Genomic DNA, 25,332 nt, shown 5'->3' with positions numbered 1-25,332 from the left:
TGGACTGACAGAGTCTCTCACCTATTAGACTGACAGAGTCTCTCACCTACTGGACTGGCAGAGTCTCTCACCTACTGGACTGACAGAGTCTCTCACCTACTGGACTGACAGAGTCTCTCACCTACTGGACTGACAGAGTCTCTCACCTATTAGACTGACAGAGTCTCTCACCTACTGGACTGACAGAGTCTCTCACCTACTGGACTGACAGAGTCTCTTACCTGGACTGGACTGACAGAACAGAAAGATCCCACTGACCACAGATACAGTGGAATCATTCCTGTGGTTCCAGCCAATGAATAACTGCAAAGGCGTGCCAGAGGCTTGGACAGGCTGGCCAGACCTCAATGACCCGCGCAACCAGTCTGGATCTCAGGTGGACAGGGACTGACTCACAGACAGAGCCGGAGACTGTCTTCTGGCTGACCCCTGTGTGGAGGCTTCAGTCACCCACCATGAAACATCTCATCCTACATGAAGAACAATGCCCCTCAGACAGACGCAGCAACAACAGACTGCAGGAGAAACTCACTGCTCTGGACCGGCTTCAGACTGCAGGAGAAACTCACTGCTCTGGACTGGTTTCAGACCGCAGGAGAAACTCACTGCTCTGGACCGGCTTCAGACTGCAGGAGAAACTCACTGCTCTGGACTGGTTTCAGACCGCAGGAGAAACTCACTGCTCTGGACTGGTTTCAGACCACAGGAGAAACTCACTGCTCTGGAGTGGCTTCAGGCTGCAGGAAAAGCTCACTGCTCTAGACTGGCTTCAGACCGCAGGAGAAACACTGCTCTAGACTGGTTTCAGACAGCAGGAGAAGCTCACTGCTCTGGACTGGCTTCAGACCGCAAGAGAAACTCACTGCTCTGGACCGGCTTCAGACCGCATGAGAAACTCACTGCTCTGGACTGGCTTCAGACCGCAGGAGAAACACTGCTCTAGACTGGTTTCAGACAGCAGGAGAAGCTCACTGGTCTGGACTGGCTTCTGACCGCAAGAGAAACTCACTGCTCTGGACCGGCTTCAGACTGCAGGAGAAGCTCACTGCTCTGGACTGGCTTCAGACCGCAGGAGAAACTCACTGCTCTGGACTGGCTTCAGACTGGAGGAGAAACAACTCTGGACTGGCCTCAGACTGCAGGAGAAAGTCAAAACTCTGGATTGTGCTGACCACGGTTCTATGTCTCAGAAGTTTACAGGTTCCAGCAACATACACCTGGCACTTTGTAAACCAGGATATGATCTGTATATTATTATGGACTGATCATTTGCTCACAAGGTCCTAAAAAGCCCCTTTGTTTCTATTGTAAAAGAAAAATGTAAAAAGCCTTGCTTAAGATGGATGCACTATTGGACTATGTTGTCTGCTAAATGACTATGTACATTAAATTACTAAGTACATTCAATGTTAAGTGTGGTATTTGGGTGTCATTGCCATCTCCACAGTCTGACAGTGTGTGTCCTTCAGATTGCAGGCCTGTTCGCAACGAAGGCAAAGCAACTGCTCTGTGTCCTTTTGACTATAATGTCATTTGTGGATTTTATTAGAAGTATTTTGAACGTGTGCGTGCATGCGTGACAAAATGTATTTGACTGTTGGTGACTACCTACGGCCCATCTGTCATCATTACATACCTGAGGGGAAAACCAGGAAGAACAGGCTGACAAATGGCGTGTGTGTCTGCAAGTGTGCCTGTGTGTGTGTGTGTGTGTATTATCACAAGCTGTCTCAAGACTTGTGAGATATTGCTTTGGGATTTGTAGGTCCTAAAAAGCACTATATGACAATCGACTGTGAGTTACCAGCGACCTTCCGCAGCTTCTTTCTTTTTTCTTTCGTATTATGTTAGCAGTTCCCTTATAGTGAACAGTACTTCAGCAGCAAGTGGCAGGCCTCTGGCACCTTCCTCCTCCCAGATATTGTAAGAATGTCCACAACTCACCACTTTAACTGGACCTAGACTTTACAACCTCCTTCAAGATGGTATGAAAATATATCCTTTCCTGCTGCCTTTATTTCCTTCACTCTCATTCTCCCTCTCTCTCCCTGGTTCACACTCCATACCACTAGTTCTCCCTCTTTCGTCCTCCCTCAAACCCCCCCCCCCCCCCCCCCCCCCACACTCTCTGTCGAACCAAGAAGAAGGTTGTTTGGCAGAATTCCCTGGAAACCACAAAGTAAATACGTCCAAACACTGTAACCCACATTTGGAGAGCTGTACCCCTCCCTCCCTGAGGACCAAGGCAGTTTAGAGGAAGGGAGGGAACTTCTACGAGGTAGTATGGAGGAAGGGAGGGAACTTCTACGAGGTAGTATGGAGGAAGGGAGGGAACTTCTACGAGGTAGTATGGAGGAAGGGACTATAAGATTGATGGGTGGTATTTGTAAGTGCATACAATGGAAAAAGGAAATGTCTTATTGCTAAAAAAATAAGAAATTCCCAGTTATGTTTGTTATATTCCATTTGATGCATAATGAACATAATCCTGGTCTAACGCGCACTTCATTATTGATGTACAGTAACTTCAGGTTTAGGATGTAAAAGAAATTCCTGACAGTATTCTGTAGCAATAATACATTCGTGCATGAATTAGTCAACATCATAACCTTTCCACTGAGTTTTGAGCAGTCTTTTATTCAGTCAAGTGACTGCAATCTAGTTTTCTCCCACTCACATAAATACTTAAAACACACACACAAAAACACACACAAACACACACTTACGTCACCTCACAGAGCAAAAGCTTTTAAAAAAGGGATGTTTATGAATTATACAATCGTTGAAAGAAAAACAAATCGCACACACATACATCAAACCTTCATTCCTGCCCTCCTTCATGTGGTTGTGGCGGTGCTCACAACCCTGACTGATGCCCTGTGAAAACACAAGATCTTCCATCCACACACACACTGGGTCATTTCCAGAACGAAACAAAACATCCCGGAGCAGAGAGATCACTTTGTTGCACTACACACGCACACACACACACACACACACACACCTACACAAATACACACGCACATATTCACACACACGCACACAAACATAAATTCACGCGCACACACACACGAACATAAATTCTCTCACGCACAGACACAAAGGCAAGGAATACACACCCACACACACACACACACACTCACGCACACCACAAAACACGTTTGCTTTAATATGTAGGTATGCGCATTTAAGCCATAAATGGATCCAGATGGGGTTTGGAGGAATAAGGCTGTAATCAGCGGAGGGCTTTTTCTCCTTCCCTATTTAGTCTGTTCCTCTGGCTAAATGATCCTGGTCGGCTGTATTGTGTGGTGGACTGCTCTGCCCGGCTGAAGACACACATGGCAGTGATTATGATCCTCTGTTTATCTGAGGCCTTTCTGGGCTCTCGGTGTTCTCGTGTGTCCCAAATGGCACCCTATTCTACACGCGAGTACACGCGTTGGTCTAGCGCCTTCAGAAAATGCACAACCCAGTGAACCTTTTTCACATTTTTGTTCTCAGTGCCTCCAGAGTTTCATGCATTTAAACTAGGCTGTTTTTTTTCTCCCCTCAATTTGAATAAACCATGTATCATTCCTCTATGGGGGACGTTTGTTGTTGCCGTTGTGAAGTGAAATTAATATACAAAAATGTAAGCGTGAAAAATCATCTCTAAAGTCTAAAGTCTCTAAACCCAAGTTTTACTATCTTTTACTATAATTCCACATATATAGGTCAACCGGGATCCATATACAGACTTTTTTTTTATCCTTGTGCAGATTGGAAACACAGACATTAATGTTACCAATCCATTAGCCCTAACCATAACTCTAATCCAAACCATAGCCTTAACCTCAATAACCTAAACCTTATGCCTAACTTAACCTTGGCCCTGAACATAACCCCCAAGGCTTTTCAGTCTCTGTGTAGGGACATCTGCTTCCCATATGTACCCATAGACCTGGATCTCTTACACACACAAACACACATGGAGACACCAGGTAAATTCAGATATAGTACAGCATCAAAGATCCAGTAGACAAGAAACCGCCGTAACTCAAACCACAGATTAGTCAAATGCAGCCATGTGCTACGCTAACTGCTATATGGAGCGCACACTGCACTGTCTAAGTTTGTTCATCCATGTCTGGGAGAATAAGAGTAGAATATGGATATGAAGAATATGCCACACACACAATACACTACCAACACACTCCCTGTCACACTCACGTGGGCGCACACACACATCTTACAGAGAAGCTTCTGTGATGATACATGTCACATCCTAATGCCAGGGACCGATGAAGAATACTAAATACTAAGTAGGAGCCAAAAAGAATACACAGAGCTCTCTTCATTTTCTCAGTGTGTCTGGTACTGTATATGACACAGACAGATTGCTTCTTCAGAAAAGTACAATTAACACTATGACAGGCTATGAGTCAAAGAGCTGTCATGACAGCCCATCAGAGACCACGTATCACGACTTACTGCAATAAACTCTACATGTAGATTATATGTAACAAAACTGTTTCATGAAGTAACTTTTACAAAGCTGGGGTCAAGTCTGAATTCAATTACAAATTGGTCTTTGATTACGATTCAATGCAATTTGAAAATTATTTAATTTGGGCATACCACAAAGCAAAATAGAATGTAATTGAATTTAAATTTGAATTTATTCACTACCTCAGCAGAGTACATTTTTATTTTGAAATCAAAAAACATCTCCAAATGGAACAGCATCTCTGGCGTGTTTTTCCCCATCAGCCCGGGGAAATGGCAGCCTTCCACTTCCTCATCTGAAACTTTAACGTCTTCAGGAACAATATCATTTCTAAACACACAAGCTGGGTTGCAGAACCACCTTTGCTACAGTCCACCACCCATTCACCTTAACTCACAGATGTATTCAGGTCACAGGTACATACTGTATCCAGGTCACAGATACATATTGCATCCAGGTCACAGGTATACACTGTATCCAAGTCACAGGTACATACTGAATCCAGGTCACAGGTACATACTGTATCTAGGTCACAGATACATATTGCATCCAGGTCACAGGTACATACTGTATCCAGGTCACAGATACATATTGCATCCAGGTCACAGGTACACACTGTATCCAGGTCACAGGTACATACTGAATCCAGGACACAGATACATACTGTATCCAGGTCACAGGTACATATTGCATCCAGGACACAGATACATATTGCATCCAGGTCACAGGTACACACTGTATCCAGGTCACAGGTACATACTGAATCCAGGTCACAGGTACATACTGTATCCAGGTCACAGATACATAGTATATCCAGGTCACAGGTACATACTGTATCCAGGTCACAGGTACATATTGCATCCAGGACACAGGTACACATTGCATCCAGGTCACAGCACCAATGGAAAGGATCTGGGTCTGCTGGAGGCCACCAGACTGTTACCCAGCTGAGTTTCAACGCAGTCGTCAGATCAGTGAACTACTCAGGTCTCAGACCCCTTTGACCACCCCAACATACCTTTTCTGGTGGTTTCCCCTGTACTTCCATGGCCATGAGGAAGGGAACAGCCACACTGGAACCTTGATGTTATCCATACGTTTGATCTCCATGCCTCGTTAATGACAGTCCCGAAAGTTGATGCGTTGAAAATTTGCTGGGCAGAGTGAAAGCCTAGCTAATTGCCAGAGAGGATAGCTGCAAGGACGTCGGACCAAAACATACGGTTTCCATACTCAACTCACCAGTTCGGCCGCGCACCTCACGAATGGCGCAGGGACACTGCTGTCGCAGGTTTTGCTGCTGGGTGTGTTTTAGTGTTGAGTACGGTGACAACAATAGCACGTGTTTTCATTATCGACATGTACTCTGTGTGTGCAGGCATATATCAGCATGTGTGTGTTTTGTCAACAACAAACTGGCTATCACTCATATCCCATCTCACATGCGCACCACTGATTATATATAACTGTCAGTCAACTTTGAATGCATTTCATGTATTCTGTTTTCCAACATTAACAGCACCATTACAGCAAGTTAAATTGTGGGTATGTGCCGTGCAAACGTCTCAAACTGCTAGGCTTTCTCTGGCTAATTCTCTGTCTAATTCTGTGCTGCTACGTTTCTCACATTTAAAAACAATTATAGAAAACTGCACCAATTACATTTGTGACAAAAAAGCTATTATGAAATTAATTAAGAAAATAATCTTTATGGAAAACGTTTACATTTGACATTTAAGACACTTGGCAAATGGCCTTGAGTGTATTTATTTTAAGACAGTTATGTGAGTCATTCACACATTACAGCTTACAGTATACAAGCATTCCCTTCCAGATAAACAAAGAAAATCCTCAAGCAGTTTAAAGGAAAATATATATATTCTTTTAATAAAAAATCATAAAACAGTTAATATTTTACACATGCAAGCCATTGTTTCAAAACTGTAAGATAAAAAATTTATACATTATATATATATGCACTTACCTAAAGGATTATTAGGAACACCATACTAATACGGTGTTTGACCCCCTTTCGCCTTCAGAACTGCCTTAATTCTACATGGCATTGATTCAACAAGGTGCTGAAAGTATTCTTTAGAAATGTTGGCCCATATTGATAGGATAGCATCTTGCAGTTGATGGAGATTTGTGGGATGCACATCCAGGGCACGAAGCTCCCGTTCCACCACATCCCAAAGATGCTCTATTGGGTTGAGATCTGGTGACTGTGGGGGCCATTACAGTACAGTGAACTCATTGTCATGTTCAAGAAACCAATTTGAAATGATTTGAGCTTTGTGACATGGTGCATTATCCAGCTGGAAGTAGCCATCAGAGGATGGGTACATGGTGGTCATAAAGGGATGGACATGGTCGGAAACAATGCTCAGGTAGGCCGTGGCATTTAAACGATGCCCAATTGGCACTAAGGGGCCTAAAATGTGCCAAGAAAACATCCCCCACACCATTACACCACCACCACCAGCCTGCACAGTGGTAACAAGGCATGATGGATCCGTGTTCTCATTCTGTTTACGCCAAATTCTGACTCTACCATCTGAATGTCTCAACAGAAATCGAGACTCATCAGACCAGGCAACATTCTTCCAGTCTTCAACTGTCCAATTTTGGTGAGCTCGTGCAAATTGTAGCCTCTTTTTCCTATTTGTAGTGGAGATGTGGTACCCGGTGGGGTCTTCTGCTGTTGTAGCCCATCCGCCTCAAGGTTGTGCGTGTTGTGGCTTCACAAATGCTTTGCTGCATACCTCGGTTGTAACGAGTGGTTATTTCAGTCAAAGTTGCTCTTCTATCAGCTTGAATCAGTCGGCCCATTCTCCTCTGACCTCTAGCATCAACAAGGCATTTTCGCCCACAGGACTGCCGCATACTGGATGTTTTTCCCTTTTCACACCATTCTTTGTAAACCCTAGAAATGGTTGTGCGTGAAAATCCCAGTAACTGAGCAGATTGTGAAATACTCAGACCGGCCCGTCTGGCACCAACAACCATGCCACGCTCAAAATTGCTTAAATCATCTTTCTTCCCCATTCTGACATTCAGTTTGGAGTTCAGGAGATTGTCTTGACCAGGACCACACCCCTAAATGCAATGAAGCAACTGCCATGTGATTGGTTGATTAGATAATTGCATTAATGAGAAATTGAACAGGTGTTCCTAATAATCCTTTAGGTGAGTGTGCATTATATAAGGGGTACACCCTTGAAATACTTTAGCCTGAGCCTGCCTGCAGGTCCATATTGATTGATATTGCAGTTTTGGGACTATTCCATGGGCACTGACATAAGGGAAACAATTTGTAACCTTCAAAAGAGCGATCAAAGGAGACACTGCCGTTACAACCACCAAAGGTTAGCAAGAAACTCTCCTCACAAGCCATCTACAGACACGTTTGTGCCCGCACAAAGCTTTCTTGCATCAGAAATCAAAAGCAATTAGTTGGTCCGCATGAAATATTCATTAAGACACCTCAGAAATACGGACCGTGGCGGAGAAGACAAAGGAGAACTGATAAGCAGACAACAGGCATTAGCATGGGCAGCGGAGTGTGTTGCCGGGACGGTAAACAATGTTGTCACAACAAAAGGCAGCATAAAGTACATACAGTAAAAATGACTGGGCATTCCCAAGATAGCAGAAAACAGGAACCTATACAGTTTCTACAAAAAGGAACGTTCGTTACGACCAGTTTGAGAGGCCCCTGCATGAACCGGGTCCATGCAGAGACCGGAGAGCTGGAGGCCATCTGTAGCCAGGCATGGCCGGCATGCGGTCTTACCAGGAGAAGGCTGAGATTCTCTGAGCACCAAGAGAGAAAAGACAAGCGACTACTTGATCTACAACTGTATTTCAAACGAGTTATTGACCAGAGTAGGGCTTTTCGAACAGGTGAAACGGATCTGAAAATGAGCGTTTGTGTTCTGTTTTTCCATACAGTGCTAAGCAAGCGCAGAGCCAAGCACAAGTGGAAATCACCAGACAAAGAAAGCACCAGCCTTCATCCATGTAATAACTGCCAATGTTGACAGCAGAATAGATAATATATAGATATAATGTATTGTATTGTTATGTATTGTAATGTACAGATAATACATAATTCTCTTTTAAAGCAGGATTATCAGATAAATGCTTTACTTTAGCCAGGCCATTCCTTACCATGCCAGTATTATTTTCTTCTGCGTTTAAAAACACACCTTGAGTCCAGACCGGCAAGCTTCCAAGCACGTCTAGGTCCAGTCCGGGAGTTCACATATTGTACAGGACCCTCAGCTACGAATCACCACTGCCAATAAATGCTAAATATTTATCCCAGTTGTTATCAAACGCATCAGAGCCGTCCACCATCCTGAGAGAGATTCTGCCACGCGCAGCGGCTTTTCCCGGTTCAGCGAACACATCCCGTACAGATGGATCACCAGGGACTTCCAGCTCGTCATGATCGACAGTCTCCCTAACACTGAACTGGTCCGGATCCACTCCGCATCATTATTATTACAATGAGATATCTGAAGAGGGCCCCTATTATTATCAGTTCAATTCAGCATATCCTCTGCACTTTCTATCAGGACGGAGCCAGTTGAATGCCCTTCCCTATGGGCACACAGAAAAACTGCTCTTAATTCGCTCTGTGAAATAAAATTGTATTTGGTCAAACACATTGTTTCTAAATGCTTGCTCAGAACAGGTAGCGGGCTGTTTGGTAAGCTGCCGGAGCCGTTAAGAAGTGCTATTCTTGGGTAGTGGAATGACTCTGGCTTCCCTCCAGGGCTGGCGGCAAACAGCGTCTTCTAGGCTCAGATTAAAGAGGTGGCAAACAGAAATGGCCATATAGTCTGCTGCCAACCTCAGTCATTTACCATCTTGGTAGTTGTATGAGGTTGGTCTGTCCTTTATGATGGATAGCCACGTCGTGGTTCACCTCCTTCACACTCCGTCTAAAAGTATTTAAAACTATACAGCTTCTCTTTCATTATTTGATCAGTACTGCACGATTATGACGACTAAATTTGCTTGATAACAGAACAGCCTTTAAGGTGTTCAGAAATCATAGGGTTTGCTGATGAACAAGCCATCTGGGTCAATTAAGGATGTGAAAGAGTGAAAGAAATGGAGGGTTTTATTATCCGTCCTAACACCATTGGTGTTTTGTATTTTTTTTCTTCTTTTTTTCTCAGCGTGTTTACTTGACACACAGTACATGTGCCAATCTGCTGTGCAGCCAGTCTTAATTGCCATTCCCTTTGCCATCTACTTCTGCCAAACAGTTCATCAATTCCCCATCTATCCATCGGCGTTTGGTAGCACTGTCAGTCAACATCTTGGGTTCATGCTTATCAGGACTTGGATCATGTAATTACAGTATTTCCATCATCCTGTGCGACATCCGGTAGCCACTCTTTACACACAAGCGACTGGCGAATGTTTTCCACATCATCCACGCAGTAATCACTACGGCAACTGCTTGCATGGTCATTCACATGGTATTTCTGCATCTGAGTCCTTGTTATTTCTCGATAGGGCCATTATGCTGTCATCTCCAGATCAGACGGGGTGGGGATACTATGCTGTTTTAGTGCATCGGAGAACCTGTAGCCATTTTACTATCACAGCCTTTCGTATGATATCTCCTCCAAGCAGGTGTATAATAAATGGCTTGACATATACAGCCATACCTCTTGTATTCCTGTCTTTCCTGTATGTTGTTATAGCCGAGCACTGCCGATGATAGTTTGTTGTTTAACCAATTCAGAACGAATTCTCCACAACTATGTGAAAGACATGACGACTCCGACATACTGTCACATGAAAATGCAATCAAAAACACAAAACACAGTGGAACAGGCAAGAGACCAATCAGATGAGGTAAATAGATGTTCACCATATGAAGTGGTGCATGTTCAGTATACAGATGGGGAAGGTGAGTAGGTGCACACCATATGAGGTGAGACAGAAAAATAAAACACATGAATGGGATGTAATGTGAAAGTAGTTTTCCTTAAAATTCTGAGACCACGATCAGATGACACATCCCCGATATGGATCCTGTTTGAATATTCTGTCTGCACTGGTGAAAATGACAGACCATGTTTTCGTTGCTTAATTGCTTTGGTTCAAACATTTCCAGAGACATTTTCCACAGAGACATTTACTGTATCATTACGGCTTTCTGTCAAAGTTCAAACAGACAGTGTCAAGAGAGTGTTTGGTAATCATTCCCATCATTGGCAGCTAAAAAGAATGACAGGCAAAGGAGATGTTGCCTCAGAAGGACCAGTATGAGGTATCTACCCGTGCAGCTTTCTATTGGGTAGGCAGATGTTGAAAAGTGAGCTGAGGTAAAGTGAGGACTTGTAGGTGATACTATTAAATCTTGCGTCATGATCACAACAAGGGCCAGTTTACCACAGAGTTAAGATCACAATGATGAGGGTTGCACTGGTATGGGCAACCAGTGACCAATAAGATGCCGTTGTGGCAAACTATGCCTACAGTAATTTATTGAGGTGATTATTAATGGCATGACTGTAAATAACCTTGCCAAAATCTGTGACAGATAGGATGTTCAAATTCTGGATTTGATTTTAGACTTGAGGTGGGTCAGAAAAGGGATTAATGGTCCAACCAGAAACAAAGACACTGGTACTGTAGGTTCCAACATCCTCTAAGATCCATCTAAGGTGAATGGTGGGTTTGGCGGGTTGGCAAAGGTGGCAGCCTCACAACTACTGTTTGTTGTGTGTAGCCTAATATGAAAGGTTCCAGCTTCCAAAAGCAGTGAAAGTTATCTGCAAAAGTTATGGCAGAAATGCAGCAGTCGTCCTTCAGCCAGTGGGACCCAGGCTTGGCACAAGCCGGTTGTTAACAGATCTTATTTTTTCATCTTTCAGGGCTTCAATGAGGTCACTGAAATCCTGTTTTACATGTCCTCCCTTACCAGACGGAGTCTGAAGTCCGTGGGAGTTTCACCTTGGAACTGAATCTGTGGCGCAGTAAGACTACAACTGAATGACAACCATATCTCGTTACAAAAATGTAACTCCTCCATTTATCTATATATACATCCATTAATATGGTATTAACACATCATATCTGCAATCAAAATTGTGAATTCACTCTGTCCTCACCCAACACAAATACAAGGGTTTTTGCATTTTACTGGTCCAAACGAGACATTTAGATTTCCTGGTTATAAGCAAATCCCAATATCCTGAATTGATAGTGATTTTAATTAAATTTTCAAGCATCAGAAGCAGCACAAAAAGACTAGCTAACTAGCAAGCTCTAGATATCTGCAAATACAAGTGCCTAGCATGATTAAGCAATCATCTAAACACAAAAGGCCACAATAATTGCTACAAGACATGATTGAGAAAACACTCCAAATGGGAGAATTTCTAAATGGAAAGCCCCCTAACTTGTGGCACAGCCCAGCCTAACAGAAGAACAACTAATAACCAAACCAGTACGGGGTGGCTCCAACAATCTATCATTTGCAACAGGAGCAAATGTCTGACCTCCTAAACATGGTCAATAAGGAACAATGGAAAGACGAATTGGCTTTTGATGGATTCCATTAGTGGAAATCACGCTTGACTAATTTGACGGCTAGGTGAAGAAATGGTAAAGAAACGTGTTCAACTGAAAATAACACATAGAAGGAACTAGGCACCATAAAGTTGATGGAAGAGGTTAATACTAGAGAGCACTGTTAGAGATGTGAAAGTGAGAATGCTTATATCACAGTAAGCACACTCTAGTTACGTCCTGGGAACTTATTTTTGAGGCTTATATAACACAGCTCCCAATAAATGTGAAACTGGATATGTTGAGCTCAATACCAAGTCAAGGAATATGTTCTCACTCCGTTTAAAACTGTATGGCTTTTTCGAGCCGTCATGACAGCTAAGTGACAACTCCTGGGAGAGACTCCCCTCCTCCCTTTGAATGAGCCAACACTGACTACTATTTCCTGACTTACAAGCCCACGTGAATGGGATGTTAATGTTGGAAAGCTGTTTCACTGAAAATTCATAGAGCACCATCAGGGAGACATCCCCAATACAGTCCTGTTTTGTTGAAAACGATGTTATCGCGGCTTCACTGCTTCAGTTCATTCGCTTCCACCGGCATTTTCAACGGAGCCATTCACTTCACCCTTACTGCCGCCCATCACAGATGAATCAGTACAGAACGCCACACCCCTTGGAAGCCCTGCGACCAGTCCACATAATCGTGCCATCCTTGATGCGCCATCTGGGATGTGGGCACCCTCCTGAGTGGGAGGTGTCTCCGGGCCTGTCTGATGTATCCCTGGCACACAGGATTCTCCTGGCGCCACTGTCCACTGGCTGGCAATAAGACATCAGACGGACGGTATTCCAGCGTGGATCATGTCCCATTCCGCATCAAACACATGATAACAGAGAGAACACCGCACAAACATGTCGGAGTTGTTTTAAGGAAAGGCATGCGCTGGCAGGAAGCTGGCTGTCACTACACAACCCTAACACAGCAGGAGCAGAAACACACTTGTCCTCAGCCGAGCGCCAGGAAATACGCAGAACTGCGAATGCACCTGGAATAATGTGTTAGATGATTAGATCTCCTCAGCCTGGTGAGACGCAGTGTGCCAAGCAGACTTACCAGGCATGCCATTACTAGGACTGAGATTGTCGGTGGTATGCAGTGGGACTATATTGTTCATTCCTCAAGATTTTTTATTTTTCACCATATTAGACAAGAAAGCAGGGACAGAGTTTATGCTGAATGAGTATCCAGTGGGCTGGATTTGAAGCCATGCTGCAGCTGTACACTGGAGACAACAGCTTAGACCACTGGAACACCCTAGCTACATTAGCTATATTTGAATATCCTTTTTCAGAAAAAGGTAATTTCATTATGCACAGGACCTTACTGGTTGGCAAGTATTTAGGCAATGCAGGAACAGACTTGTACAAAGGCAATCAGTTGGCAATCTGTAGTTCATGACTTTGTCTTCCAGGGTTCTGATTGGCCGATAATGCATTGTATATAACAACACCCAAGACTGTTACAGGGGCCAACTGGCAGACTATACTCACACATTAGTGTAGGTCTGTCTAGCTGTTTCTTCATTAGTGCCTCAGCAAACAGACACACAGACACTAGCATCAAGGCACGGCTGCAAACAGTTTAGCTTTTTCCACTGATGGGCCCCCTGCCTCAACTAGGGTGTTAACCAGTGGTCCTCTGCTCCACAACACATGTAACTGCCCTCTTTCACTACATCCTTACCATTTGAGATATACAAAAGGTACTAGTTCTATCAGAAATATTTCAATTTGTGAAGTGAGCTCACGGTATGTTCTTAAATCCGTTACATTAGCGCTGTCTGCCAATCACAAGACAGGAACAAACTGGACCGGGAGCAGCAAGTGTGAAGAGAGAGTGTTTGTATTGTAGCAGATGAACAGCAAGCATTTACTGCATCCAAACAGGCAGATGGAACAAGACACTTGCACACACACACACACACATGCACCCACACACACAGAAAAGCTCATACACAAATCATATCTGGGGGCAATCATATCTAGCTTCCTCGCTGTGTTCCCAACATCCTCTAACAGCTTTGCCGTTTAAATCTTTCAGATTTGTAACCATTACAATCCCACTTCGAATGTCCTCAAAGCTTTAGACGGGTGTCTTAGAGGGGAGTCTTCCAACACAACCTCCTATGCAGACAGCAAGGATAAAACTACAGTGTATGCAGACAGCAAGGATAAAACTACAGTGTATGCAGACAGCAAGGATAAAACTACAGTGTATGAAAATTGGCTGGAATTGCCTGGGGAAGGGAAAGGCAATATCCTGGTGAGGGAGGACTAGAACAGACATATAGTACATGCAATATTTTAAATAATTTGGTCAAAAATATGTTGTTTGAGTTGCCAAATGTAAAAATACAACCACAGGTTAGATCATTGGTTTTCATTTTCAAACACAAATGAAAACAAACCCAACGCAGACAACGAGTGGGGTTTACAGAGTATTCTTTTTGGCTCAATATATCCAGGAATGCTTAATAAAACACGGCTAAAGTCCTCGAGATGACTTTAGTAAACTCAGGTCTGTTCCCAAGATGTCTCCCCCAGATGTTAGAGTTAGTCTAGTCTGTCGGCTCAAGAGAGAAAGCAGGTGTAGGCCTCTCCCCCGGAGTCTGACGAAAATAACCTGTGACATATCCCTGCTGTTTCCATTCAACAGCAGACATACATGGAAACTCTCCAGAAGGTGTATGTGGGGGTGCACAACAAGTTTGTATATATATATATATACATATATATGTGTGTGTGTGTGTATCTACAGTGGATATAAAAGGTCTACACACCCCTGTTAAAATGCCAGGTTCTTGTAATGTAAAAGAATGAGACAAAGATAAATCACTTTTTCCACCTTTAATGTGACCCATAACGTGAAAAATATAATTGAAAAACATACTGAAATCTTTTAGGGGGAAAAATAAAAAATAAACCCTTAAACTAATACTTTGTTAAAGCCCCTTTTGATTTTATTACAGCACTCTTTGGGCAGGAGTCTATTAGCATGGCACATTTTGACATGGCAATATTTGCCCACTCTTCTTTGTAAAAGCGCTCCAAATCTGTCAGATTGCTTGGACATCTTCTGTGCACAGCCCTCTTCAGATCACCCCACAGATGTTCAATTGGATTCAGGTCTGGGCTCTGGCTGGGCCATTCCAAAACGTTAATCTTATTCTGGTGAAGCCATGCTTTAGTGGATTTGGATGTGTGCTTTGGGTAGTTGTCGTGCTGAAAGGTGAACTTCCTCTTCATCTTCAGCTTTCTAACAGATGCCTGAAGGTTTTGTGCCAAAACTGCCTGGCATTTGGAACTGTTCATAATTCCCTCCACCCTGACTAAGGCCCTGGTTCCAGCTGAAGAACAGCCCCAAAGCATGATGCTGCCACCAGTATGCTTCACTGTGGGAATGGTGTTCTTTGGGTGATGTGATGTGTGTAGTGACCATAACAATTTTCCCATGTGCTTTTGGGGGACTTGAGCCGGGCTTGGATGTTTTTCTTTGAAAGAAAAGGCTTCCGTCTTGCCACTCTACCATAGCCCATTCAAATGAAGAATACGGGAGATTGTTGTCACATGTGGCACACAATCAGTACTTGCCAGAAATTCCTGCAGTTTCTTTAATGTTGCTTTAGACCTCTTGGAAGCCTCCCTGACCAGTTTTCTTCTCGTCTTTTCATCAATTTTGGAGGGACGTCCAGTTCTTGGTGTCTCTGCCATATTTTCTCCACTTCATGATGACTGTCTTCACTGTGTTCCATGGTATATCTAATGCTTTGGAAATTATTTTGTACCCTTCTCCTGACTGATATCTTTCAACAATGAGATACCTCTGATGCTTTGGAAGCTCTCTGCGGACCATGGCATTTAGCTCTGAGATGCAACTAAGAAAATGTCAGGAAAATCCTACTAGAACAGCTGAACTTTATTTGTGATTAGTCACTTTAAATGATGGCAGGTGTGTAATGACTTCTATTTAACATTAGTTTGAATGTGATTGGTTAATTCTGAACACAGCCACATCCCCAGTTATAAGAGGGTGTGCACACTTATGCAACAAGGTTATTGTAAGGTTTTTATTTTTAATAAAAGATTTCAGTTTGTTTTTCAATTGAATAGTTCAAATTATAGGTCACATTAAAAGTGGAAATAGTTCTGACATGACTTGTCTGTGTCTCATTCTTTTACATAACTTACATAACATAGACTTTTTATATCCACTGTATGTGTTTAGGGCTCGGGGGTCTTAAGCATAGCAACATGGTCAGGAACCAAATATAATATATGCATAGATATAGGCAGAATGGATATGTGCAAGGTACACCCCTTGGAGTTCTCATAAAATGATATATTTTGTATTTTTATTTTATTGATCAACACCAAAAAGTTCATAATGTCAAAGTGAAAAATAAAATACATTTAATTAATTAGGTAAGTCTCTACAACCATTGTATATCTGGACACAGCAATGTTGGCCCATTTTACTCTGTAAAATGGCTAAAGCTCTATCAAGTGGAACAGGAACCTTTGGTGAAGAGCAATTTTCAACTCTATCCACATATTCTCATTTGAATTGACTGGGCCACTCAAAGACATTGACCTTTTTGCTTTTAAGCCACTCCAGTGTGGATGTTTCGGGTCATAGTCCTGCTGGAAGATGAATCTTCTCCCAAGTCCCAAGTCTCTTGCAGATTTCAGCAGGTTTTCTTTATACTTTGCTGCATCCATTTTCCCTCCACCCTGACTAAGGCCCTGGTTCCAGCTGAAGAACAGCCCCATAGCATGATGCTGCCACCACCGTGCTTCATAGTAGGGATGTTGTTCTCAGGATGATGTGCCCTTTTAGGCTTTAGCCAAACAGACAATATAATCTTCTTCCTCTTCTTCTTCAACATCTTTTCAGAGTCTACCACTTGTCTTCTGGCAAACTCCAGCTGAGAACTGATGTGAGTTGTTTCCAACAATTTGTTGAAAACAACTCACTGTTTTCAAACTATTTGTTAATAATGGAGTTTACTCTGCTACTCCGATTCAATGCTTTGGAAATGTTCTTATACCCTGCGTCTGACTGAAGCTTATTCCAGATTTAAATATTAATTCATCTTTATGATCAAATTTTTCTAAAAACAAATCTAACTAACTGTTGGACCTCTCAGAGATGGGTGTATTTAATCTGAAATCATATGAAACACCTTGACTGCACAGAGGTTGACTCCATTTAAGGAATTATGTGACTGCTAAAGACAATGGTTGCACTACAGCTACTTCAGGTATGTCATAGAATTTTTTATTTTTTTTATATATACAACCCTGTTTCCAAAAACTTTGGAACAATGTGTAAAATGTAAAGAAAAAGAGAATTCAATGATGTGCAAATAATGTATACACTATATTCAATAGAAAATAGTACAAAGACAACATACATTGGGGAGAACATGTATTTGATACACTGCCCGATTTTGCAGGTTTTCCTACTTACAAAGCATGTAGAGATCCGTAATTTTTATCATAGGTTCACTTCAACTGTGAGAGACGGAATCTAAAGCAAAAATCCAGAAAATCACATTGTATGATTTTTAAATAATGAATTTGCATTTTATTTCATGACATAAGTATTTGATCACCTACCAACCAGTAAGAATTCCGGCTCTCACAGACCTGTTAGTTTTTCTTTAAGAAGCACTCCTGTTCTCCACTCATTACCTGAATTAACTGCACCTGTTTGAACTTGTTACCTGTATATAAGAAACCTGTCCACACACTCAATCAAACAGACTCCAACCTCTCCCTAATGGCCAAGACTAGAGAGCTGTGTAAGGACATCAGGGATAAAATTGTAGACCTGCACAAGGCTGGGATGGGCTACAGGACAATAGGCAAGCAGCTTGGTGAGAAGGCAACAACTGTTGGCGCAATTATTAGAAAATGGAAGAAGTTCAAGATGACGGTCAGTCTCCCTCGGTCTGGGGCTCCATGCAAGATCTCACCTCGTGGGGCATCAATTATCAGGAGGAAGGTGAGGGATCAGCCCAGAACGACACAGCAGGACCTGGTCAATGACCCGATAAGAGCTGGGACCACAGTCTAAAAAAAAAACATTAGTAACACATTACGCCGTCATGGATTAAAATCCTGGAGCGCACGCAAGGTCCCCCTGCTTAAGCCAGCGCATGTCCAGGCCCATCTGAAGTTTGCCAATGACCATCTGGATGATCCAGAGGAATGGGAGAAGGTCATGTGGTCTGATGAGAACCTTCTTCTCTCAGTTAGAGCATTGAAGATGGGTCGTGGCTGGGTCTTCCAGCATGACAACGATCCGAAACACACAGCCAGGGCAACTAAGGAGTAAGAAGCATCTCAAGGTCCTGGAGTGGCCTAGCCAGTCTCCAGACCTGAACCCAATAGAAAATATTTGGAGGGAGTCTGTATTTCTCAGCGACAGCCTTGAAACCTGAAGGATCTGGAGAAGGTCTGTATGGAGGAGTGGGCCAAAATCCCTGCTGCAGTGTGTGCAAACCTGGTCAAGAACTACAGGAAAGGAAATCTCTGTAATTGCAAACAAAGGTTTCTGTACCAAATATTAAGTTCTGCTTTTCTGATGTATCAAATACTTATGTCATGCAATAAAATGCTAATTAATTACTTAAAAATCATACAATGTGATTTTCTGGATTTTTGTTTTAGATTCCGTCACTCACTGTTGAAGAGTACCTATGATAAAAATTACAGACTTCTACATGCAAAATCCTCCTTCCCTCAGTAAGAGCATTGAAGATGGGTCGTGGCTGGGTTTTCCAGCATGACAACGACCCGAAACACACAGCCAGGGCAACTAAGGAGTGGCTCCATAAGAAGCATCTCAAAGTCCTGGAGTGGCCAAGCCAGTCTCCAGACCTGAACCCAAGTGGGAAAACCTGCAAAAGTGTATGAAATACTTGTTCTCCCCACTGTATCAAATGCTGAAACTGAGAAATGGTATTATTTAAATAAAATGTAAATGTAAAAATATATGCCCACTTTGAATTTGATGCCAGCAACAAGTTACAAAAAAGCTGGAACAGGGGCTACAAAAGACTGGAAAAGTTATGTAATGCTAAAAGAAAACTGGTGGAACATCTCACAACTAATTAGTTTAATTGGCAACAGGTCACTAACATGATTGGGTATAAAAAGAGCATCCAAGAGAGGATGGGTTCTTCAGAAGTAAAGATGGGGAGGAGTTCACCACTCGGTGAAAGACAGCGTGGGCAAATAGTGCAACAATTTAAGAATAACTTTTCACAATGTAAAATTGTGAAAAGCTATTTGGGGGTTTGGGGACCTCATCATCTACGGTACATAATGTCATTAAAAGAAACAGAAAATCCAGGGAAATCACTGTGCAGTAAAACCTCTACATGAACCCACAAACACCCACCCACACACACACACACACACACTCTCCCTCAGCCTTTAAGCACATATAGAGTACAGGCAGTGAATCAACATATAGGAAGGCCAGCTCTGAGTGTAATTTAAAAGTAAGTGCTTGAAGCTGTACCCATTGCACCCACACATCACTGCTACGGAGTGGTTCTATTCTAAACCTGCGACTAGACCTATGACATGTTCACGACTCACACAGAGGGAAAAAAAAGAATGCCCAGGAGTTTGCATGCATACAAATATAAATATACTATATACGGTATATATAGGCATGGGAAAAGGAAGTTGACACATTCACCCACGTATAAGAACAATTGGGCTGATGAAGACATGCAACTGAAACATTAAGTCACAGACTAGGCTACAGCTGAAACCTGAAGATACTATACAAATGAAACATAAAAATATACAACTGAAGCATAAAGATATTCAACTGGAAAAAAAATAGATATAGCCATTAACTTACATCATAGATGGGATTGTGGACCCCCCACCCCCCGAGGACTGGTAATTGACAGTGTTGAATTGTCTACAAAATAAAAGGTCAGCTAGTCGGGTGTGAGTAATGTAGAACCTGAAATTTGGTTTATTTTAAGTAATGTATAACGGGAATGCCGACTTAATCAAATATATTTGACATATTTATAATCACGCCAATTGCTAACAGCGAGCGAGGGCGTTATTGGTGCCATCTAGCGATTAGGTCGGGGAGTGAGCTTGACAATTAGTACAAGTGCGTGAGGCAATAAAAATAACAAAAAAAATCATCCCCATAACTTGAGATGAACTGTGTGCATTTATGTTCTGAAGAAAATGTACCAAAAGTCAACTGTGCGCCGCATGCTATACAATATGTTGTCTTCAGTCTGTTACAAATTGGCCAACGAATAGAGTATGCTGTCCACCCACCGTTGCTTTTGATACGCACGGCGCAGCGGGTGTCCGGGCCGTAGAGTGTGGGCTAGCTGCGTCTCAAAGACAAGTCCGGTATGTGCAAGCCGTACCACGGCTCAGACTGGAAAGTCCCTCCGCGGGGGCAGACGTGCGAAGCGGTAACCAGTCACTCAACTCACCTGTCCATGCCGTCTGCCGGTGCCCTCTCCACGAGGGAGCACCATCTTTAACTGATAACAGGCCTCTGACAGACGCACTACACACAGAGCCCATGTTACTGCTCTAGAATGATATAGTATTTTATCACTGAAAACCCAATTTGTCTAAAGAGTGATAAAGATGCAGCAGGTATTGAGTGATCGTGCGTTACGAGAAACGACAGACACCCATTTCACACGGTCCAAAACGTGAATGCATGGCTGTAGAGACAAAATTCGATTCGATGGATTAAAAAAATAAAACAATGATTTACACAAGAAAGTCAACACAAAATAAATGGAAAAGCATTGGTGCAACATATAGGCCCAATTCACTAAAAGTGCATAGCCTATGCTATATTGTCTGTAGATGTCTACAGAATCTATGAATGTACTGTAATAAAAACAGAATATACTTTTTCGCATCATATAATAGCCGCATGTTTATTTTGGACATCCCTCCGGCTCTGGGGGAGCACGGCCGGGTCATCTGCCAATAAACACTACAACCGCAGTCCACCGAGATAGGGTCGGGAGATATCTGGGGTCACGTTACACAGGCGCGTGCATGTTTTACTGTTTCAAAAGGTATCTGAGGCCAGCTCTAAGACCCGGTTTCTGTAGGCGCGGAGTGGTGAGTGTATTCCCATTCTCCCAAAGAAGCCCGCATGCATCACCTACCTCGAACTAATTTCAAAGCTGCACCCTTTCCGAAGGAGCAGGGCTCTCTTCCGCATGATGCCCGTTTTGTCCCGACCAAGGTAAACATTTATATCCGAATTCATGTGTGCCGGACAAGCAGGCAGGTTACTCCGTAAAAAACAAAGATGTTTTTTCTTTTTAGACAGTCAGTCGCACGACAGAGGCGATGGGAGCAAGCAGTCGGGTCGAGGGGGTAGGACGAAAAAGGCGGAAGAAAGGCTGGCCAAAAAAAGAGAAAAAGCAACCAAGCTCGCCTCCTCTGGAAAAGGGAAAGTGAGCCGCAGACTTCCCTCGGCTAACAAAGACAGGACCAAAAGCTTATGAGTGCAGCATGGCCACTGGGTTGCTCTTCTCCTGAACTCGGTTACCTCAACGGAGTTGATGACAGTGACTGGATTCTTGTCGCGGGCACAGAAAAAACAGTAACGGGTTGAAGTCGACACGCACTTATGTATGTAGACTTCTGAATAGGGCGCTATACACTGGGCTGTGGATTCTACACGCTCCTTCGACCGTTAAACGAAGTGCCTGCGCGCGACGCGGCTGTGATAGAAGGAGCCAACGGAGTGAGGAAGAGATTGGAGGGAGACGAGAGAGAGATAGGTGGTGTGTGTGTGTGTGTGTGGGGGGGGGGGGGGGTGTATAATAAAACATGTTCCTGAATGGACAAAACATTTAAACACTCACCGAAAAAGATTTATGGATGGGAAGTCAGGTACTATCACCATTGCTGCATATATATTTTTGGGGACAGGGAGTAAAATAAAAATAATTAAGATGTGGTCTGGCACTTGCAAAAAAAACAGTAAACCTACCAAAGGTATAATTATAATCACTACCATTACTCAGTTGGCCATTAGAATCCAAGTTTGAAAGAACATTGTTTTATGAATCGGCCAGGGTACATATGAGGACATACATGACATATTTCAAAATGTTTGGGGACCCTTTTATGGCTTGACAATAACACTTATACAACCAGTGGCCAAAAATCACAAAATACATCTTTTAAGGTGAACTTACATTAGACTGGTAATATATAGCTGTGGGACAACAGGTCTGCTGTTTAAACATATTAAACCCTATTTAAACAAAACTGCAGAAAGCACAGCTCAGAGGAGTGTGTGGGAGCTGTTGGGCTGTGTGCATGCATTAGCCACTGACTGGGTTCGACCTGAGGGACCATGCGTGTTTGTGTGTGTGTGTGTGTGTGTGTGTGTGTGTGTGGTGGTTGAAGCGGTGAGTGATGGGGTTCATGAGGTTAAGGATACTTTTGAGAACAAGCAGCAGCAGATGGTCAAACCATAGACAGACTGTTAGGAAACTTGTTCTCATACACATCATCTACACTGGCTAGTCACAGGAGTCTCAAACATTTAGCTTCATTTCTTATATGATTCAGTAAGCGCAAATGAGCAAAGGTTTGTGAATTACAGCTGAAATCATGGTAGAAAATATGTAACATTATAGATTGTTGTCATGCACTTTTTTCTGCAAGATTGTTGTAATGCAATTGTTTCTGCAAGCCACACAGTTTACAATTGCTTAATTTGTATGATAAATTGGGCTTCATAATAACAAGCTATAACCTGTGACAGACTGGACAAGCTGCATGCATTACTGCTGACAAATATTTCAGTGTACATGCTACATCTCCAGTGTACATACTACATCTCCAATATGCATACTACATCCCTAATCATTATGTAACTGCTTGCCCTCAACAAATGTTTACTGTGTTGCAAGGTGCTAAAACAGAACTGCCCGCCTCTCCCATCAACTCATTGGTTTTCACAACCTTACTGACTCGCAAGCATACTAACCCAACAAAAACGTTGTTTCCCCATTTATCTGTAGATTATTATTTGAAATAGAGAAACACGATCAGAGACAACTTTATAGGTACGTAGATCCAGCAGAAAAAAGGGCTATGTGCATTCCTGGTATAGAAAAGAACAAACCAATGATTATCTCCAGATCAAATATGCTTATCTGGGTGTTCACTAACATTTATGCAGGTTTCAACCTGTCCCCAAATTATTAAAGTTGGTTCCCATTCGGTTGGTAATCCAGACCGCATCTAATATAAAAGTATCCCAATCCTCATAATTTCCTAACTATTCAAGCGTTTCAGTCTTTCCACGCAAGCTGAAAGCGTCCTGAGGGTGTTAGAAAGAATTAGTTGAATCACAGTTTTATTATGCAGAAAAATCTATAATGGTTCTCTGAGTAAGTGTTGGAATAAACAACTCAATCCCTTGCTGATTCACAAAGGAAATTGTTGTTCTATTATGTTAAATGTTTTGTTGTCTTCCTTTTTTATTTATTTTTTTACATGTGAATTGCAGTGTTATTTTTTCTTCCCTATGCCACTGCTTGAAATAACTGCTTACAGTGCCCTTAGAAATGGAATCAATAGAACGGGCATCCTTATTCAAATGGCATGATGGCTGGACTGACAGTCCATTCCATTTATTGTATTTCTGTGGCTATACCACCATACATAGCAGGCTTACAGCAAAGTGTATTGTCGATACTACATACCTAAATCATGTAATTTCATAGTATAACATTACGTATCAGCCCCTCTCACCCATCCCAACACAGCTGCCCTAAACCCTCCCTCTTGATCCTGGACTTCCTGACGGCCACCTCGGGAGGAGAAGTTAGGCAGCAACCCGTCTGCCATGCTCAGCCTCAACACAGTGGGCTCTTAGGTGTGTGGACCTACTCCACTCTACTCCTTGTTCACCCACAGCCACCAGGTAATGCTCAACTCCAACATCATAATCAGGTTAAGACATGACACTGGAGGCCCTGGTCACCGACATGGACAACACAGGCCCGATCCACAAGGACGGGAGTAACGGATGGGGTAAAACAGCTCATTTTGTTTCAAGTTCCTTGGGGTCCTCATCACCAGCAAGCTAACGCGGTCTGAGTGTGTGCTAAATCCAGGCGCACACTCAGACAGCAGTGAAGAGTGTCTGTCGGGGCCACTTTCCCCTCAGGAGGCTGTCAAGAGATGGCGTGGGCCCTCAGAACAGTTCTTCAGCTACACCATCGAGAGCATCTTGACAGGCTGTATCACCGCTCAGTGTGGCAACTTCACCGGACTCGATTGCAAGGCTCTTCAGAGGGCGGTATGAACAGCTGAGTTTGTCAGCATTGCTAAGCATCCTCTCATCCCTAAAAATAGTCAATGACCCACCCACTCAAGCTATAAGCTATTACGTGAGCTTAGAATTATAAGATTCCATCTGACATTAAAATTCATTTATTTACATATACTGGATTATTGGATGTTTATTAACCTCTGTATGGTGTTGTTTTTTTTTTAATGATTTTTTTGTGTCCATAATTCACAAAACATAAAAGTTCTATCTCCTAAAAGGCATACCACATTGGAGTTATAAGGTTCTATCTGTGATCCAATCAAAACTCTCAATGAATACGGGAGGACCAATCAAATCCATCTTTTAACCATGTATGTTTAGATGTGCTAGTTTGTATGTTAGCTAGTTGACTTTTTTTGAATTTAACAATACCATCAGAAACCTAACATTGAATTACTTTATTGATGATTTGTTAAAAAGAGATAGCAGTAGTGAAGTGTAAGTTGAAGCATTAGTTAGCTATAGTTTGTTAATAGTATGTACAGTTGATAGATAAATTAGATAGCTAACCCACTAACCTATGTTAGCTACCTGGTCCTAACTCTCTAGCAAATGTACACAGTCCGGTTAGCTACGGTGAATATAGCTAGCCAACTAGCTCCACATCAAGTTGCAAAGTGGCAAGTTAACGATAGCTAGCTAAGTAAACTTTTATCGCCTTAGCTATCCATCTAGCAACTAGTGACTAACTAATGATATCGTCAGCACACTAGCTTGCTAACTAGGTAACTAGCTAACAAATCTAGATACCTTTTAGAGCTTTAATGTGTTCAGCATTGCAGTCATTATGGCCATGTATCAATAACAGGGCCAGCTATAAAAAGCACTTAGTAGACTTGCTATAGTAGCTA

General features: G+C 42.7%; 1 protein-coding gene across 5 annotated transcripts in view; it reads right to left on the bottom strand.

Moving 5' to 3' along the window:
• The window catches only part of garnl3 (GTPase activating Rap/RanGAP domain like 3), a 94,372-nt gene extending 72,875 nt beyond the window's left edge, over nt 1–21,497 (bottom strand). For 4 of the 5 annotated variants that reach the window (XM_029125072.2, XM_029125076.2, XM_029125074.2 and 1 more), the window contains exon 1: nt 21,285–21,497. In XM_029125072.2, the coding sequence (XP_028980905.1) occupies nt 21,285–21,388 (104 nt within the window). In that variant the 5' untranslated portion in view covers nt 21,389–21,497. Of the gene's footprint in view, nt 1–5,507; nt 5,769–21,284 lie in introns of those variants that run through there. The other variant, XM_029125073.2, reaches the window with a different exon arrangement.
• Nucleotides 21,498–25,332: the final 3,835 nt, after the last annotated feature.

Source organism: Esox lucius, chromosome 14, assembly GCF_011004845.1.
Source record: "Esox lucius isolate fEsoLuc1 chromosome 14, fEsoLuc1.pri, whole genome shotgun sequence".
NCBI lineage: Eukaryota > Metazoa > Chordata > Actinopteri > Esociformes > Esocidae > Esox > Esox lucius.
The sequence above is the reverse complement of the archived record's forward strand: the minus strand, read 5'-3'. Positions and strand labels throughout refer to the sequence as shown.